The following is a 19,548-nucleotide window of genomic DNA, read 5'->3' as shown; positions in this document are numbered from 1 at the left end:
TTACTTTGCTGATAATGTAACGGGAAAATTGCTTTTTCTTTTTAGCATTGCGTACTGTATAGATTATTGCTGTGAAATTATATTTTATATATCATTTAATCTATGTCGTTTATTCTATAGGGTGTTCCGTAAGTAAGGTTTATTGTTCTCATTGTTTGTAACAACTGAACTGTTTTCATACTTTTTGAACATCCGTATACTATATTCGTGTGGAGTATTTGTCAAAGATAGGACAACTGTCATTTTTTACATATACTATAATAAATTGCCAAAAAACGATATTATAGCACTTTTGTTAACTTAAATGTCTGTTTAAAATTTTTTTTTTTATTACATTTATAACATACATAGTGGGACGGTGTGGCCGAGTCGGTAACGCGGCAGTGCTTGACGCATAGTGTCTCAGGTTCAAAACTCGGTCACGGGCGGCTTCATTTACCGAACGAGAGATCAGTTCGGTAATTTGGAGTCGCCATCCCACCTCCGGCGACGGACTAACTACCCGTCCCGGAGTATAAATGGTTAAGAAACCTCCTCCTTTGGGGAGGCCGCTATGGCCCTTAATAGGCTAATAAAAGCGTAAAAAAAAAAATAAGATATAATGAATGAATATAGGAAATATTTTATNAAAAAAAAAAAAAAAAAAAAACATTTATAACATAACTATTTTTACATTAATTATAAGAGTATATATTTTGATTTTTATGAAACATTTTATCACAATAATGACGAAGAAATAATTTTATTGTTTTTCAAACAAACATTGTGTTTATTTCTAATAACCTTTTATGCTATTTTCATATCGGTTTTGTACGGAGTAAAAGTTTTTCGAGTAACTTAAGATGTCGTATTACACTGACGGAGTACAATTGCCTATCTCAAACGCCGTCAACTTGTATAAATCATTTCTGATTATATTTTTATTTTATTATTACTAGTTTTATTTTATTTGAAAACCCATATTTTAGCTCGAATCCAACAAAACTTTATTTTCAACTACTTGAAGTCGATTTCTGTATAAAAGTCAATCTTTCCAATAATTTTGACATCTCTATATTTTATTACACTTGGTTAGGTCATTTATCATTTTTTCTTTCGACATAAAAGTATTCCATCAAAAGTGACGTTTATTATGTTTTAGCTCATAACTATTAGCTGGTATTAGTTTCGATTTCATTCCAAAGCAACATTTTTTCTTTGGAATACAAAACGAAAAATCTTATTTTGAACTCCCCTTTTCATCTTTTATCCTAAAGCTAGTAGGGTGAGAAATCGGCGATTTCCTTTTAGATGTATACTGCAGCTGACGAGTTCTCATATTAACATTTCATTTGTTTGCTTCAGGCGTCTACTTAAAGAAAAAAGAAAGAATCTGCAAATTTCAAAAATCGACCACGTTTAAAAGTTCTTGCAATTTAAATATTATAATAAACAATGCCGGCGCTGAGTTTTGCGAGCCACCTGTGTCAGAAGGAAAAGAGTTGAAGTGGGTTAAATGCTCCCAGTAAAATTTTTAAAGATTAAACAAAAATGACGTTTGAATGGAGTAATAACAATTTTTCTCATATGTATTCTCCAAAAACAAATTTCTAACTACGCCACTGCTATGTTAGGGGGATCCCATTAATTGAGGGCCCGAGTCACCCGTCCGACCCGCTCTTGCGCCAGCACTGATTATAAATATACAATTTGATAATACAAGGGTTATTTGCTATAGTATTCTTTATAGTTTAATTAAACATCAATTTTAAATTATTATTTACATTATATTTTACATAATTTGTCATGAAAGTAAAACTATAAATACCATGACTTCTTAACAGTTGACTCTTTTTCAATAATTTCTCAGTGATGAGAGACTTTCAACTAAATTTTGATTTAGGAAATATTTCTGCACTTTTTAGTTGTACGTATCGTATCTTAATTCTTCTCCGGATTTTTGTTTGGGCTTTTCGCAGTTCCCTAAGGACTTTGCAGATATCCGTGTAAATAACAGCTCGACTGGTCATTCTTATTTGTTTCTATTATAGAGCTTAAACGCACGTTGGTCGCCTACGACATTCTTGTGGTTACAATAAAACGCATTCCAACCTGCATCATAAATTGCTTTTATGGGAATTCCCTGGCGAATTTATATCAGGGGAGATATAAACTTTTTCACTATTCCGTGGATTTTATATTGGTAAACTACGCTAAAACAGTGTTTGTTATTGAAAGCAACTCGCAGTATTATTTATCATAAATGTAAATAAATTTGCGGTTAAAAAACAATAATTTTATCGCACTTGTAACCTTACCCGATTTATTATTTTTAGCAATAACTCAAGATTTCCTTGTTATAATTTTATGAATAATCAATACTTATGCTATATGAAGATGATTTCACAGAAACTTGAATAATTCATCGATAAAGTATAGATATGCTATTTAAGAAACGGACAACGTTATATTTCAAGTATTTTTTATCACTAATTGCATCCATATATTTTTTTAGGCGTTTCAAATATTATTGTCGCGTAAAACAAACATTTTTATTTTGTTCGTTTAAAAGGAATCTCGTTAGCTCCTAATTTGGTAACAACTATGCTAACCTGAATATGCAAAGTGGTATTCTCTGCTTGTATTATTTTTTCATTTTCTTCGCATCTACGGCTGTTATGTGTAAAATTGTTTCTGTATTTATCACTATTTTGAATAGATATTTATACCTTTGAAATTTTTATAAAATTCAAATGTTGTTTTATATTTTTGTCGTGACTTCAACAATAAAAATCGACGTCGAACAAAAAAAAACCCTATTAATATTAATAATATTGTTAAAAAATATTTTATCTACTATATTTTTATGACACAGAAAGCATATGTTTTGTGGGTTTTTCGACGCGTTTACCATTGTAATTTTGCTGTTAAATCTTGATTATTTTCTATGGGCCAGTGTGTAAATAATAATGAATTGTTTTTGAAATTGCGGTTTCTACCTATAGTGCTGCAGTAGTGGTAAGCATGCAGAGCTTCGTGTCATCAAATGGTTAATATATTGCTTCATTATAGTATACCACCCAACCCAACCAGTGTTCAACCCCCACTCGTGGGCGATAAATTTTACTATGTATATAATATAACATTTTTGAACCATAATCTGCCGGTGCCGCCATTATATATCATCGAAATTTATGAATGAGAGGGGAGGAATATCGATGGTATTATACTGCCCCTTTATGCGCAACACTGTTGTTTCAAACAAACCATTTTACTGCCGGATATTAAAAGCGTGTTGTCCACCATGATTATGATCATACCATGTTGAATTAATTCCCTATTTCCATTAATGATACTTATTTTAGACCCCATAATTAGGAAGGCTTTTCCAATTACCGTATCGACTGCTTTGTTGTTGACCTATGACTTTTGGTTGGATTAGTTAAACGGTTTCTACAGTACACAAATTATGTCAATTAAGAGTAGTTCTATTCGATTTCATTAGATTTACGAATACGTTTAACTATTGCAAAACTAAATAATTTAATAATAAATATTAATTAATAATAAGTCTTGTAATTTTGTTTTTTCAAATAAAAACCCATTGCAGTCTTAAATTTGAATAATTCAACAATGTTAAGAAAAATCAAACATTAGAAGATAAAATGTATTTTAATAAAACTAGTGATTAGTAAAAATTAAATATTTTTTATAATTATTTACTAATTTTTGTACTTAATTACCTCATAACTCATAAAATTTAACGCGTTTATCAATGCTACTCGATTACTCCGATATTTATTTTATTCAAACATTCTATCCTATGCAGTTTTCTTTTATTGAAACTGTTATTGTTCATTTATTGTTATTTAGCACTGTTCATCTAAATTTAAAGTCTCATGCCAACGTTTTGTGAAATTAATGGTTATTATTCAAATTTACTATGTATTACTAAATTTTTCGGCGTTTGCTTATAATCATAATAAATACCAATGTTGTGTTCAATTTTAATCTATTTCGTACATAATTATGTTTAGGGAACTGATAAAATTGAGTTTTGGAAAAAAATTGTGTCTACAAATTTATATTGATTTAGTTTTTTCTTTGCATATTTTTTCATCTAACAAAGCTATTATTTTTGACACTGCAAAAACTCGCAATAGCGCACTTTAAACTTTATTTGCAATTAGGTTGACACTTAAATATATTGAGGTTTTTATGCATTGAATGGAGAGGTTTTTTAAGTGTCGGTTGGATAAAACGTGGTGGCCGATCGTAAAACGCGTTCTCGTCAGGTAAAAATAGATATATAATTTTTATAGTCACTCGGTAAGAGCGTTTTTAGACATAGACGTCAAAGAGTGTGGGGCCAAAGCGTTTTGGCAATAAAAATTTAGGGGAGCGACGCACCTGATCCCTGGAGCTGTTACGTTCTGTTCGCGGTGTCTAAAAACAACGTATTTCATTATGCTAAAGTGTTGTTTTCATAAGAAATTTTGCGCCCTGCCGCAGTAAATCATGTAGTACCATTGTTTATAAAGACTTTTCCCAGAGCATTTTTATGTTATGGCGGTAGCTTAAAAGGCTTAAGTAGATGCTGTAGCGCAGAGACGTTGTGAGTATTCGTTGAACTTTTGACAAGGCATAAATAACTCCAGTTGGTTTTCAATTCAACTTTTATCAACTCGACCACATGTGAGGCATATGATCGCGTGAACTTTCTACGTATCACTTAACGAGAGGGCGAAGGTTGGCGTGATTGATTTCACAAGTGTTTTCGAGGGGGTGAAAATGCGATTTTTATGCTGAGAGTTTAACGCTGTTCGAACCATAGCGTTCTTTCATTTCGTTATTCTTTTTGCGTGCGACGCGATTGTTCGCATTACATCTTAATCATATTGTCACAATAAATTGTTTTCAAATAATTATTTCATTTTGATTTAGTGTCTGTCTACTAAATTCACAACACGTTATCAACGCATTTGTCATGCCTATTAGTTATGAACGAGACATTGTGACGAAACCGAACAATTTCTTCGGTCAAACAAATGTTTTTTCTCTTATTTAATTTTGGCTATTAAAAATATTGTTCACGACATTTTTAACGTTACGCACAACTCGAATAATATTTATGTACATAGAGCAAGCATGTTGCTATTTTTTTATGCTTGTGCGAAGAGTTTTCTTCTCGAAATCACCAAGATTAGAGTCAGCGGAAAAGCAAAAAGATTGAACTTCAAAGATTTATTTTCTCCGCCTCCCAAGGCGACGTTACAACTTCCGATTTATTTTCCTTGATCCCATCAAAACATGTCATATCACTTTATTTTCATTTTTCTTCTGTGTCACAACTACGCCGGTTTACATAAAAATCGCGTTGCAATCAACAGTATAGATAATATTTACGTGTCAACCTCCACTTAATAAACGTTATTATTCTACAGATAGGTTTTTTTTTAATGTTTTATATTACCGCTAGTAAGTCTGTAATAAAGTTGTAGGAATATATTTGGCGGTGTTCAGTTTACAAATCGTGTTGATGACAATTGGTAAGTTAATGAACTCGTGAATTCGTATGTTAAACGTATTTATTTTCAAAACGATTTTAATACTAAAAACGTTCTTCAATAACCGATTAAGTAAAACTTTGAATAATGAAAAAAACAGTTTAGATTTCTGTTTCATTGAAATATTTTTAAAACGACCTAAAAAAAGTATGTAAAAGTGAATACAAAGTAAAATATATTTCATTATAAAATGAAAGTTCTTTGAAAAAATGTTTAGCAAGTATCCTTAACATTTAGGGTAAATAATTTATGCGTTTATAACCATCCGAAGTTTAATTTCGCTTGCTCTTTCTCTACTATGCGACAGAAATCGTTTAAGAAGCCACATACAAAAGGCTTTCGAGGTCAAAAGTTTACTACTATAGCAAACTATTAACAACATTTACATAGACCATAAATTCAAAGCCCATTATTTCTAAAGTCCTATTGTGTGCCGTATCTAATCAACTATGGTGTAATTAAAATTTTCTTTACACCAATGGTTTATGTTGAACATCAAATTTTATCAATCTAAACCGCGACTTGCTTTTTCTTGTCAAAAATATTTAAGGATTTTTATATCCGAACCCGACCAATCGACGTATTAGTATAAAGTTTGTGAGAACTCATAAGTTGTTAGGCCGATTTCGTGAAAACATTTAAGGAATCGATAGAATAGACAAATTTTGAAAAATATTTATATTTCTTATTACTGTAAGGCAGTACTACTAATAGTCTGATTGTTTTTATAAAAAGTTAACCCTACAAAACGGCAATAAATATAATAAAATATTTAACACAACATTTTCTACAGTAAAATTTAAAAAAATATTCATGCGAATGAAAACAAATTAATAATGGCGCGTGACGTTCAGTTAGGTTTCTTACCGTGTCGGGTTCGATTCTTTTAGACTCGTAAAATGTGTTGCTCAATATTTTAACACTGGCGAATGAAAAATTATCGAGATAAATCACTCTTTATAATAAATTTAATGAAACAGTTTTGTTGTATTTGTACATGTTTAAACTTGATTTGTGTCTGAGAATATATTTTATAAATTCTGTCGGATAATCTTAATTTTTTTTTTCAGGTGAATACAAATAATATAATATTCTAGAGAGCCTCTTTCAGACGGTATCATTCGACTTAATGTTTTATAATATATAATACGTGTCTATACAGTATATGTTTTATAGCTGAAAACGCCTGCTGTTTTTGAGCAACGCCATTAATCGCTGTGGGGGTTGAAAAAATAAGGGGTTTTCTACCTTCTCCTCGGCGTCCTTATGAACGAGGCCCAATATTGTTTGAAGTTTTCTCATTTTGCAAAGAGTACTCTAAAGTATCGCTAACTGAACTTCCTGTTCGTAGTGCTATCGCATTTTATTTATCGTCACTTGGATGGTTTTTAATTTTACCTGCTCTTAGATGTCTAAAAACATAGTGGTTTTATTTTTGTTATGGTATTTTTTAATTTGTCTCGCTAAATTTTACTGTGTTTTTTTTTCAATCCGTTGTCTGTCAACGTAACTTTAATTATTATATGTCATGAATGTTTTGACGCAAGTGTTAGAATTCAAACACAATTACGTTGAAAATAAAAATAATCGAGTTCTCGGTTTATTTTTCATTTTTATATCAGTCTAGAGTTAAATTTAACTAGTATTTTTTCTACCAATCCCTTCGTCGATATTTTATTTTATTACTCGGTCGGTGGAAACATGAGTAGTAGCGTTTAAAATAAAAACCCCGAACACGGTCTAAATGAGATGTGGTCTATTTGGTTTCTAAAAAAATCTTTAAACAACTGCCGTTCTATATTGCCTGTCGTGTACTTATTCCAAATGGCACGTAACAGGTGAATAATTAAAAACGCAAACTATCAGCTGCACCGCAACTTCATCTGAAATTGTGGGGTTTTTCCCGGTCCGTTTCAATTTCTTCTAGAGCCTTACGGGAAGTAGATAAGGTGCACTTTTTATTTTGCGATTAGGAAACTGAGCGCGGGCTACGAGTGTCGAATGTCCCATGATGAAACCCCAGGGAGTAATATCGTAAGGATTCTGTCCATTATTATGTTTTTATGGGTATCGCAGCTCTGAGTTGTGGGTGTCTGCTACCAAGTCTAGTTTGAAATCTCTTCTGTACAGTTGGCTTGCATTCGTACATTACTTCATATTATTGGTTCGATTCGGACGTTTCGACCCTCTTTTAATCTTAAAACAAGCGATATCATCTGCCCTCGGTCAGAGACAGCACTTCTCGCAACGACCAACCGCTTCGTGAAAAGCATCTTCGACCACCACGGGACGTTTTATGATCTCTGTGCGCCGCGTCCATTTTTAACGAGTGTTCAATTCGCATTTCGATTACATTAACTCCGGCCGGTCGTAGAACGACAGTAATGTTCGTGCAATCGTTTCAAATAATGCACATTTGGTGATCGTATGGAATCAGCTCAGCTGTTAAATTAGGCACTAATTATGATTCGCGGTAATGCGTTTTCCATTACGCTCTTCGTTCTCAGGCGACGTTTCTCAATATGAGCGCCCGTGTTAACAGCATTGCGTTTTCGGGCGCTGAGCAGTGCTCCGATTTCGGTCCTGCCGGTTCTAATAACAGTGTGAACACCACGTGTCAGCTGAAACCACACGCATCGCCAAATGCGTTTGTGACACTCCTCTGGGGAAAAAATACGCCGTCCTCATTAATATACACATCAGGATAACGGAAAAAACAACCGCCGAGCGCGCGACGTGTACTCATTACATTGTGCGCATAATTATCATTGTATTGTCTGACGAACGAGATGCGCCTCGTACTAATTACTCGTGCATCAATACACCCAGACCGATTATCCCTTTTCTATACAATTCTGTTATAACTTTTATTTTCATAAAACAATCACAGTTTACCTGCTGAATGATGATACCACCCAAGTAGTTGGCTTAATCTCTACTCGAGTGTTATTGTGTTTAAGAACATAATACTTTTTATTCGTCTGTATAAATATATTTAATTTTCCCGTGAAATGTCGAGCCGTAAAGGAAGTCGTACGCCTACGTTTTAAAATGTTTTTCATTCTGGAGAAACCAGCGAAATCGTTACAAACTGGTTTGTCCGCTTAACTTGCAACACAAACTTCCGATTCGTATTGCACGCGACAAAACACAAATATTTGTTATAGACACATTGTCCGTTTATGCAAATGCTTTCGTGCGTGCAATGTGCGGCTTAGCAGAAGGGCTTTTACCGCGTTCACATAAATCCGGATTTCTTCAAAGGGGCTACTCGTCCCCTATCGGATAAGTCGATTCTGGTAACGTTATTCGTGTGAGTGTAGCGCGTATAATATTTTCCTTAAAAACCCAAATAATTTTTACCATCGACCCGACACGCTCAAAAAATACATTGTCGTATACGTGCAATTTGAATCTCAATTTATTTCAAATAAAATCAATCGCTCGTTGTAGAAGTATCGATATATGTTTAAACACTCGACACACAAAAGAAATAATGGAATTTTATGTCAGTATTTTTACGAGCTCGTATATCGCATTTTAAATACATGTGGATATACGTGTCAAGGTGTTTTAACTTGGAGCGATTACCAGTTTGAACGAATGTAGTGTTACAGTGAATAGCTTGAAGAAGCAATAAACTTTTTAACAAATGCGTTTCGAGTTATATTATTGGCGACTATCGTGAAAACTAAACGTATTCGATTTTTTTTTTACATTTATTGTTAACAAGTTTTTATTTCCCTCGTAAATTAATTTTTTATTCTTTTCGATCGATTTATTTTCCCTTGGTTTTGTTTAAAAATACCGCCTTCTTGGAATATCACTCACCAGATCGGCTATCGATTTCACTTTATTGTTTTGCCGTTTGTTTTTTCAGTAGTCCATAATAACAATAATCATAACCGTTCAAGTCGATGGCTCCAGGCGACCACCGAAGATTGTTTTATTCGAATTATTTTCCACGTCAGTAACGGCCATACATTTCTCGGAGCAATTTCATTATTATTTTAGTAATTTTTCCGTCGTAACTTCGGTGTCCGCTTCAGGGGAAAAAATAATCGTCCTAGACTCGATTTAATGAAGGGAACATTTTTTCCTGTTCCGTAGCGTTCTCCGGTATCAAGTCGACTTTGCCATTATCTCAACACACTCACCGTTCACTTGCCGACGCCGAGCAAGACGATGAAAAGCGGCGCACCTAAATTGTGAGCCTCTCGGGTTGTTTACTCGTATGAACACGGGCGCGACAACAATATGCACCGGTAACTTTAGCACGTCAGTCTGGGTCCCAGTCCATATAATATTATTGATACTGCGTTCGGGTGATTATCCGGTTATTGTGTCGATCGTACGTAATGTTTATCGACTTGTACCGCGAGATTGTGTACATTAACAGTGTGTGTGTGTATTAAGATACACACGACGGTAGGGACTCGCATGTATAAGTGTGTACACGCCTACATAGAGAGCACCGCGGTGACGGTCAACCGGTTACACGCATACTATTCAGTAGTACGTGCGTTTGTTCGGCGTCGTCGACGTGCGTTCCGTTGGCCGTGTGCGCGTCATCGCCTAGAGAATATATTTATATATATTTTTTTGTTATCGTTACCGGCTTTTGAATTATGCACTTTCGTTAATCTCGTATGGGACGTTCTTGACTACCGCCGTTTCATTGTAATAAGGTAAAAGCCAGCGACCCGGTGGGATCGTGTAGCCGGGTCTGAAATAACGCTCTGACACTTAAATTTTACATATTCCCAAACTGTCGTCCCTTTTTGGGGTCGATATTCGAAACATTATCTGTGGCGCATATTACTTAAGTGAACATCTACGTCGGTGAGAAAATTAGTGTACTGTTCCGTTTCCATCGGTTTTGTGACGAGCTGTGGTTTTCGATTACACGGCCAGCGCAGTGCACGTTCTTCCACCGCCGTCACGATGTTACGGCATTTGCCAACTTCAACTAGCTCTGTTGTCCCATTTAGTTTACCATTCCGTTTTTTGACCCAAGTGGAAAAACGCGTTGGGATGTCATGGTGATAACTCATCGCGTTTAATTGGTTAGCACCGCCAGCCCGTGTGTGAATATTGTTTTTTAATTACCATGTCGCACGCAAACAAATTAATTATGTTCACGTTGTTGCCGACCAGTGAGCTATTCATTAATTTTAATGACAAACTTTGATAACGTTATCTCGGTGTACGTTATTTCAGCCCCGGCTACAGTAGCTGTTATTATCGCAACCCACGTGATAAAAGTGTTGTGTTTTACTATAAAGTCATTGTGATTGTTTACTTTAGCGAAACTCATGAAGGCGACTCTATCATGTTGATAACCCGCCGGTATACGTCTGTAGTTGTTAAAACTATTGGAACTGCGATGGTGTCTCCTACATATGTACCTTCTCATAGGTGAGCCAAAAATGTATAAAAACTAACTACAGGAGTTTCCAAAGTCGTCTGTTGACGTTTGGGTTTGCCGCAGAAAAAGTTCAGTTTTGGTTCACAAATGTTTACCGAAACGATATTAACATATCATTACTATTTTGTAAGCGTCTCGTGAAACACGTTTACGTTTTATGATAATATAAATCCTTAGACGTCTCGCATTAGAGTGCAGGCGTAATCGCCTTAGTCGTTTTTCTATGCACGTTTTCCTTTTAAATAACGCTTTTTAAGTGGATAACGCGTATAATGCGTTTTTAAATAGTCCAGCTGTACTCGTATATCGGTTGATAACATCGGCAAAGGATTACGAACCGTGTTTGTTTTTGCGTTGGCTTTGGTAGGTGTTTCGATAAGCTCTCCCCTTTATTAGCGGCTTTCAATTAACCATTTGATTTCACGTGTACTAGTGTACAACTATTAGCTATGTACACGTTGGTAACACGACGGAGAGCCTTCGGACATGTGTGCGCATACAATACAGTGTACGTGGTGGTAGTGATAGTAATTTATACGGCAGCTATCTCGTGTCCAGAACAGATGTTGGTCAGCCGTTGACGGTAAAATGAGTCCGTGTACGATTTAAGGGCTATTCCCTTTGTTCGCGTGTGGTTCGATATTTTTATAATTAATCACTTTCGTACTCAGTAATAGGTATTTCGAAATTGTGTAGGGCGTCGGATGAACATTTAGAGTTCTCAATTAACATCACACTAGCGGGCAAAAAACAAGACGCCCTAATTTTTTCCCCCTTGATATCGTTGGAGATTGTTGAGATTTTCATACTTTATTAAATTTATTAAATGAGTATTCTCCTCCGGGTTACGTTTGGAAAACCCTGATCGATGAACGCGAAGAATTCGAGGTATGCGTTGTTATATTTCAAATTAGATCTCGTATAGACACCCTCCTTGTCGTGTCGCGCGTGTGAGTGTTTACTATAAACGAATAACATATAATAAAAATTGTCATCGTTGTGCGTGTGTGTGTGCATTGCACATGTTCCATCTTGATGCACAGCAATACGCAATTTTTAACGGGTCTTGATTTTGGCCATAGGGACTCGATAAAAAATTGAGAAAATGCATAGTCACATTATGGCCCTCGCTAAGGGTCGGCCGAACAACAATACGTCTTGTAAAAACCCCTCAGGTCGGTAGTATTATTGTTAACCGACAATAATTGGAAAGAATTTTCGATCCCAATTACACTCAGTAGGGTCGTCTACTGCATAACTAGATGCACCTTATTCGAAACAAGTGATTTGATTCATGTACATGAACCTCTGTTCATATTTCTGTATTTAACATTGTACTAAAATTTAATGAATACGACTTCTCAAGGTCACATTTACTGTAATTTAATTAAATATACATTTTGAGTAATTTACACAATAGTTTTAAGTGCGTTGTTACATAATTCAACGATTTAAGTCCAACTGTTCGTTTTAAATTTCTAATTTCGCTGTTCATTCTCAGAACCTTAATAACAGTTATTTTATTTAAATAATTACAGGTATGGCTTCTCTGTTTTGTCTTTCAAACGTTGTCAATTTAAACAAACTCTCAAAATCAAGTACATGCGACGCATAAACATTTTATGTGTTACATAAGTAATTCATGTGCTTAATTCCTTTTAATAATATTCAAAAATACAGAATTAAAAATGTGTAAAAAAAAATGTATTTTAAACAACAGATTATAAGACATGAATGAATGACAATTTTTTATTTAAGACTATTACTCAACTCTTAATTAAACATCTACATCATTCGAAATAAGTTCTTTTGAATCATGTCATTTGAATAGAAAATTTTTTTTACATGCAAACATTTTTGTTTACATCACTTTTTATCGCGTGATCTCTGAAATCTTAAGACAAAAAAAAGTAATTATACCTTTAAAATCAATGGTAATTTTCTTCTGATGACAAGGTCGTATATATTCGTTTTGTATATTGTGTTTAAATAGGAGTGTTATTTGCTATCATTATGTAATGTCGGATCAATTGTAGCAATCGAATGATTTTTTTTATATAGTATGTTATTGTTGAGCATGAACTACTCGTTTCTAATGTTGGACACTTTTATTTGATTTTATCAATATGAGTCATTGTTTTATCCTTTGTCGTTGAAGCTTTCTATGTCCTTCTACAGTAGAAACGATCAATAAATAGTACGAGTGAAATCTAATAGTTTTCAAATCAATTATTATTAATGATTTATTATAATTGATAAATCGATTATAAAGTATATGATATTTGTTTTAATAATTATCAGACCAAATCGTCGTTAGTGTTGATTTGTACTTTTTCATATACTTGCAGTCATAAAAACGCATTGTGTGTAAACTTGACAGTGAAATATTTTTTATTTCATATTTGAGCCAATATTTATACTTATAGATTATGAAATTATACATCTAATTCTGTCCAACTAGCGGCTTTAATAAGTCCAGTAAATTGATTTTTTTTATTGTTTTTGTTATGAAATTGATATTATTATCAGTGTTAGATCATCCCATCCGGTCGGTGTTACGCTTAGTTAACATCGATGCTGCTGATGTGTCATAAAATTGTTTACTGGTAAACCATCAAGAAGCTGCCGTTTCATCAGAAACATTTGATATGCTGAAGTAGGACCTCCTTGCTTTGCGGTTTAATGTGCGTGATGTGAATCATCCAAGGGCATTAAAATTTGGATTTTTTATTTTCTCACGATCATTGCGTCTGCAGATTAAGTGCTATATTTAAAATAGAATATTCTCGTTACTCTTAAAAAGTTTTCATTTAATTATTAAGCAATTAATTTACTTTCGATTCGAATAATACGAAGGTTTATACGATTTGCCATGAATAATTTCTCATTAAAATCTGTTTTTTATTTTTACTCGCAGTTTCCTGTCACATCAAAAAACAACAAATGACACTTTATTTGTGGTTTGACAAAAATTAGTGCGAAATGCAGCACTGTATATTATTATATTCGTCGGAATGTAGTTCACTATTATTGTTCAGATCGAATAATAATAGACTGCGGTTATTAAAAAAATATCATTAAAATTGCATCCTTGACGTTTTTTCTCTGTTTTACCGACAAAAGTCCGTTGATTTAAATGATGGCACGGAAGTACTTTGTTTTTAAATTGTTTCCAAAATAACAATGTTGGGGGACAATGAGTGTTACCGAACAATATCACTGAATATCCTTCAAGACCGAGGAAAATAACAAATGACGAAAGCATAGAAAAAAACAAGATCATAATTTTTAAAGATTCTGTGAATAATGTATTTTTCTTTATTTTTGAGAATATGACAATGGTATAGTCATAATGATACACTCTTCTTGATGCCTTATTTTTCATGATATTTATTCAATAACATCAAATTCTACATGCGAGGTATAAGAACGACACGTTAATATATACTTAAGGTGCGTGAAGAGATTTTATAAAAATCTTTACCGCATTCCCCGCGGTACTTACACGTTCACTGCGCTAATAACAGACACCCGAAACCAGTTTGAATCCGACTTTATTTTCTTATTTTAACGGAATGTTATTAAAAATGTTCAAAACAATGATCTCTAATATTTTAATAAAGATTAATAGATTTCAAACTTGAATACTTGCAATGCATCCAAGGTGACTTACAAAATGTAATACAAGTTATAATATCTGATTAACTAAAAATTGTTTGTCATCACTTGGTCTTAAATGTATTAAGTATGATTTCTTGTTCAAGTATTACCATTTGCGTTTGTCATTACTGGACTAATGAATTGTTAGGCATTAACGACCGTAGAGAGTAACTGGTCGGATGGTTTAATTATTGCTGCCATTGTTTGCTTTTTAAATACAGATGAGAACAACATAGGCGTGTAAACTGTTCGGAAATATACTGACAAATCATTGTTGATAATAAAAAAAACGTTAAAGTCATTTTTTTCCCTTGTCAAAACAAAGAATCAGCTAAACGTATAACGGTTTTTCTGCAAGAACAGATACTTGTTGTTTTATTTTTATAAACCATATACCACCACTATGACCACGTGAGTCGTCGCAGTGTTCGTTCCATTTTTTCTTTCCTTATTTGTCGGTCCCCCGAGAGACAGTATACCATCTGTAACCGAGACAGGGCCCGTGCTTAGAGTACTCAAATATTCAAGAGATTTATTTTCCCGTTTAAAAGCAATCACTAGTAACACGTAGGTCAACCGAACGTACCAGACTTGAATACTTAACGACAGTAGGCAGGGTGCACACATCAACATGTGCCTACAAGGCATTTGGAAAATAAATAGTTTTTTGAATGAACGTGTGTGGTATTTGAGTGTTCGTCCCGAGTGTAAACTGCGGTGACGGTGAAAGATTTAAAACGACACCGACTAGTAATTTCAATGCACCTTCGTTTTTTATTGTTCTTCGTGGGTTACGAATTGCCGAATATATTTTACATTTTAGAAAGGTCGTATTAGAATTAACATAGGTGTTAATCGATTCTAAAACGGCGCTGCTGTCTTATAAGTATCAGTATATTTTTATAAAAATTTATGATATTTTCATCGTTTTTTTTTTTTTTGCAAACTTAGTTATTTCAAAATAATAACTGTAAGACATTATAACAAGCCGACCATTCGTAGATTCTCGGAGAAAGCACTTGCAATTGTTCATGCGAATTTCCCGTAGCTTTGCCAACTACTAAACTTTTAAATGAATCGTGTATTTTTTTTTTCTTTGGTCATTATACTAAACGTCTCCGAACAGCTCGTGATGAAATAAACGTATTAGCCCTAACGTACATAATTCAAGTTAGCAAACGCTTAACGCTTAGTGCATTTTGATGTTAAAACAACCGCAAAAACTTTCTCATGAGCTCTTTGAGTTTTGACATACATACCTTGCAAGTGTTCTGACCCTCAAGGAACATGTATGTGTATAAGTACCCCAAATACTGAACTTCTCCGGGCCCAGGAATTGTCGTAACACTTCTATGCGCTTTAAGCGACAATCATAAATTATAGCTACGACTGGTGGCCTTTAAGTATTTAACTGAAAATGCATACATAGTATGTAAGACAACGTAGTGATAATTTATATTGTAATAAATCGTTTTATGTTTATTATTTTATTATTGATTCTCATTTTTTTTTTTAATAGTATTAACTCCATAACTTGAGTTAATACTATTCCGAAGAAAGGTTTATTATTTTTCACGATTAGACATTTTCATTCAACACAAAGGTGAATATTTTCAAATTAAGTTTCTATGTTATCGATTTTGTGTTTAGAATATAATAGACATCTAGAAAACAATATATTTTTTGCAAATGAAATATAACATTTTATCTTAAGTCTCATCCTACAACGTTTCTGTCTAGCAAATGTCTGCTTATATCTTGATGTCTTAACTTGGCATTCAAATAAGATAAACCCATAGCAGTCTGTATAATTTCCTTGTATTTACTAAAATGTCATATTATTTTATTGTAAATTTAATATATTTAAATACTATTGTTGCAAGTACATTGTTTTATCGGAATGCATTTTAGCAACAAGAAAATGATGACTCAATGTGAGAAATACCACAGGAAGTCATCACGCGTTCTTTGCACTCAGTAGTTAGATGTTTTTTGGTTGTAAATTAACAAAATCTATAATAGTACCAAACATTTTTTACTGCAAAAACTTGTATTTACATACAAGTTTAAAAAGAAAATTAATTAATTTTTTTAAATGTAAAAATATAATTTTCGTTTGTTAATTTAAATATTTGTAGTGATTTTAAATATGTATGAATTATTTTATCTAAAAAAACCTTTTAGATCATTGAGTGTTATGAATATGATAATTTATAGCCACGAAAAATTTATACGTGACCCGGACGTTACCGGAAATTCGATTTGAAATTGAAAATCCAAAACTGCGCTTTTCAAGTTAGTGCACCTTACGCGACCATGATTTTCAATTTTCCCGCCTGTAACGTATTTTGTGAAATGTTAAACAGCTCGTACAGTTTTAATGGTTTTCTGACTCGACGAATAAGGCATAGATAAATCTCCTGTTTTCGATCATGTTTTACCAAAACCTAACTGTCTGACACGATGGGGTCAAAGCGTAACAATGGAATTCATGATGTTTCTTAATCTCGTTTAAGACGACACCAATGACTATCCTCAACCACAGTCCTTTAAACGCATTTTTATATTATTTTTAAACCAAAAGTCTACCATAAATCATTCAGAAATTACATGACGTAAATCGTTCCAAGTAAATTCCATTTAATACTATCAACCGCATTCAGCGTATCTTTGCTGACAATTTTCCAAATACTAAAATAAAAATAAAGTTGTAGCATCAAAGTAATATTCGTATTTATTAAAATACAATTCTATTTTTGATTCACGCGTGTATGGCTAGTTATTTGAAAATTAAATCATAAAATTATTGACTTTTTAATCCAAAAAATTTTGTTCTGCAATAAATATGTTTAATTAATGTAAATAATTATTAAGCGGGTATTTAATACTTTATGATTTATTCACTTAAAAGTTTTTAAATGTTTCTAGATAATATAAGTCACCTTTATTATTTTCAATTAAGGAAAGAAATTAAGAGAAATGATTTAGAGTTTATTCGTACAATTTTTTCTTTAAACACGCACTTTGTTATTTTAATACTATGTAAAAAAGCAACAACTAACGAACTATGACAAAGTTAATAGCTTTGGAGTTAGTACAGCCATATTAACAAGATCTTAATGTTTGCTTTGAGCTTTATTAAAACAGTGGATTTCTCTAAAAAGCTCATAGGAGATTTAAAGAAGAAGAGGGGTATTTATTTTTCAGGCAAGATTTATGAGATGAGGTATAACGTAGAAGTCCACTTAAGTCTTCCTTTTTTAATTGTCCCCCAGTTCTTGTGTAAACGCACAAGCCCTCTTCTTTACAGCTCTAAGATCATCTGTATAAACGGCTTTTATATTAATCCCACTCATAATTTATATTCTATTTTTTTTTCAAAATATACCCCGAGTGCAAAAAACCGCTCTACACCCTTTCTTTAAAACCCTCATTGTGTATATTGTATGGATACTTTTTATGGCATTAAAAAAAGTTAACCTGATGGCTCGTTTTTATTTATACTTACCTTCAAAACAAAAATATTAATACCAGTTAACATTTTATCTTATAAATATATGTATATATTTTTTTTATGAAATTCTATTACAAAAAAAAAAAAATAAGTATTTCTAATTTAGCAAGTAAATTTCTCGTTTTACAATTTTGTGTAAGTTATAAAAAATTTAAGTTGATTTATTATTATAGTTTGTTCGACATAAATATATCAAATATATATATATATATTGTCGATACATAAATGGAATTAGAGTTATTACATGAAGATTTTTTGAGGGCTAAAGTTTAAGGTAAAACATAAATATGATATCATACACAGCAAGTTACAAGTTTCAATTACCTGTAATGCCTAAAGTTTTGCTACTTGTTATATTTATTGGTACCCTAGAAACTTTTCTGGAAAGCGCATTATTTAACTAAGACAATTATCATATGGTACTTAGAATTCTTGCTAGTATTATCAAACAAGTAAGTTACAAAAAATTATTAAAAATAGCTTTTAAAAATATGTGTTTATTTATTGTGTCAATATTTATGTTTAATAGCTTATTTTTCATTAAATCAAATCAAACCCAATTTTCTTTTTGTTATATTTTCAATAGATCGGTTGATACTTTGGTTTGTTGTAAAATATTTATGTTTCTTACTAAATGTGTTTGTCAAATTAATTTTCTTTCTTAAATTTCTTGTAATAACTAGTAACTTGTAATAAATATCCATAATATGTTCTATTTTATTATCTAACCATTTAGTAATAATGATTTTTCTGTCTACTGACACAGATACAGTAGAGGTCACATAGTAAGGTATGTAAACGCTCATAGGTTTTACTTTTATGCAAGCGCCCCGTCATTTGAATATTACAAGAAGGAGGCCGTAGAGATTTTTATCCAAAAGCAAATAATTTTCCAAGGTAGCAGAAATATGTCTGTAAAATATTTTTTTATGTTCTTCTCCGGTTATTACCCACATCAAATGATATTTATACGCCTTTACTCTTTCATTTTAGTTCGGTACGTTTCCTTCTATGTGGCGCGTCTTCTTTATTCGAACCGCATTGATGTGTTATAAAACTTTCCTACATATATAGCGCGAGTGGTTTTTATAACTCTCGTTTGTCTTGATTCTCGAGTGATAAAAAATGCGCCATCCGTATACAATTTATAAACATTATTTGTAGTTTACTTACAATATGTGACAATCTTTATTTTATAAAACAAACACGTTTGATTCTGTTGGCATTTGGAAGTCATTTATGAGTTAAAAAATCTGTACATTACACATAGTTACATGGTTTAAATACAACGAATTAATTTATTGTTTATTTAATATGACTAATACCCTTTATTGGCATTATTATTTAATTTTAATACATTCATATGATATATGTTCTCCAATTGAATGAGTTATCATAAT

General features: G+C 32.6%; 1 protein-coding gene across 5 annotated transcripts in view; it reads left to right on the top strand.

Annotated features, from left to right (window-relative positions):
- The window catches only part of LOC126909348 (protein sprint), a 59,147-nt gene that overhangs the window by 14,438 nt on the left and 25,161 nt on the right, over positions 1 to 19,548 (top strand). Inside the window, exons 1-2 of one of the 5 annotated variants that reach the window (XM_050691764.1) lie at positions 9,972 to 10,234; positions 10,854 to 10,964. The exons of 3 other annotated variants lie outside the window; for them this stretch is intronic. In XM_050691764.1, the coding sequence (XP_050547721.1) occupies positions 9,987 to 10,234; positions 10,854 to 10,964 (359 nt within the window). In that variant the 5' untranslated portion in view covers positions 9,972 to 9,986. Of the gene's footprint in view, positions 1 to 9,971; positions 10,965 to 19,548 lie in introns of those variants that run through there. One more of the 5 variants, XM_050691804.1, reaches the window with a different exon arrangement.

This window comes from Daktulosphaira vitifoliae, unplaced genomic scaffold (genome assembly GCF_025091365.1).
Source record: "Daktulosphaira vitifoliae isolate Bord-2020 unplaced genomic scaffold, ASM2509136v1 Scaffold_1, whole genome shotgun sequence".
In the NCBI taxonomy this organism is placed as follows: Eukaryota; Metazoa; Arthropoda; class Insecta; order Hemiptera; family Phylloxeridae; genus Daktulosphaira; species Daktulosphaira vitifoliae.
Note: the sequence above shows the minus strand (reverse complement) of the source record. Positions and strands in the feature narration are given on the sequence as shown.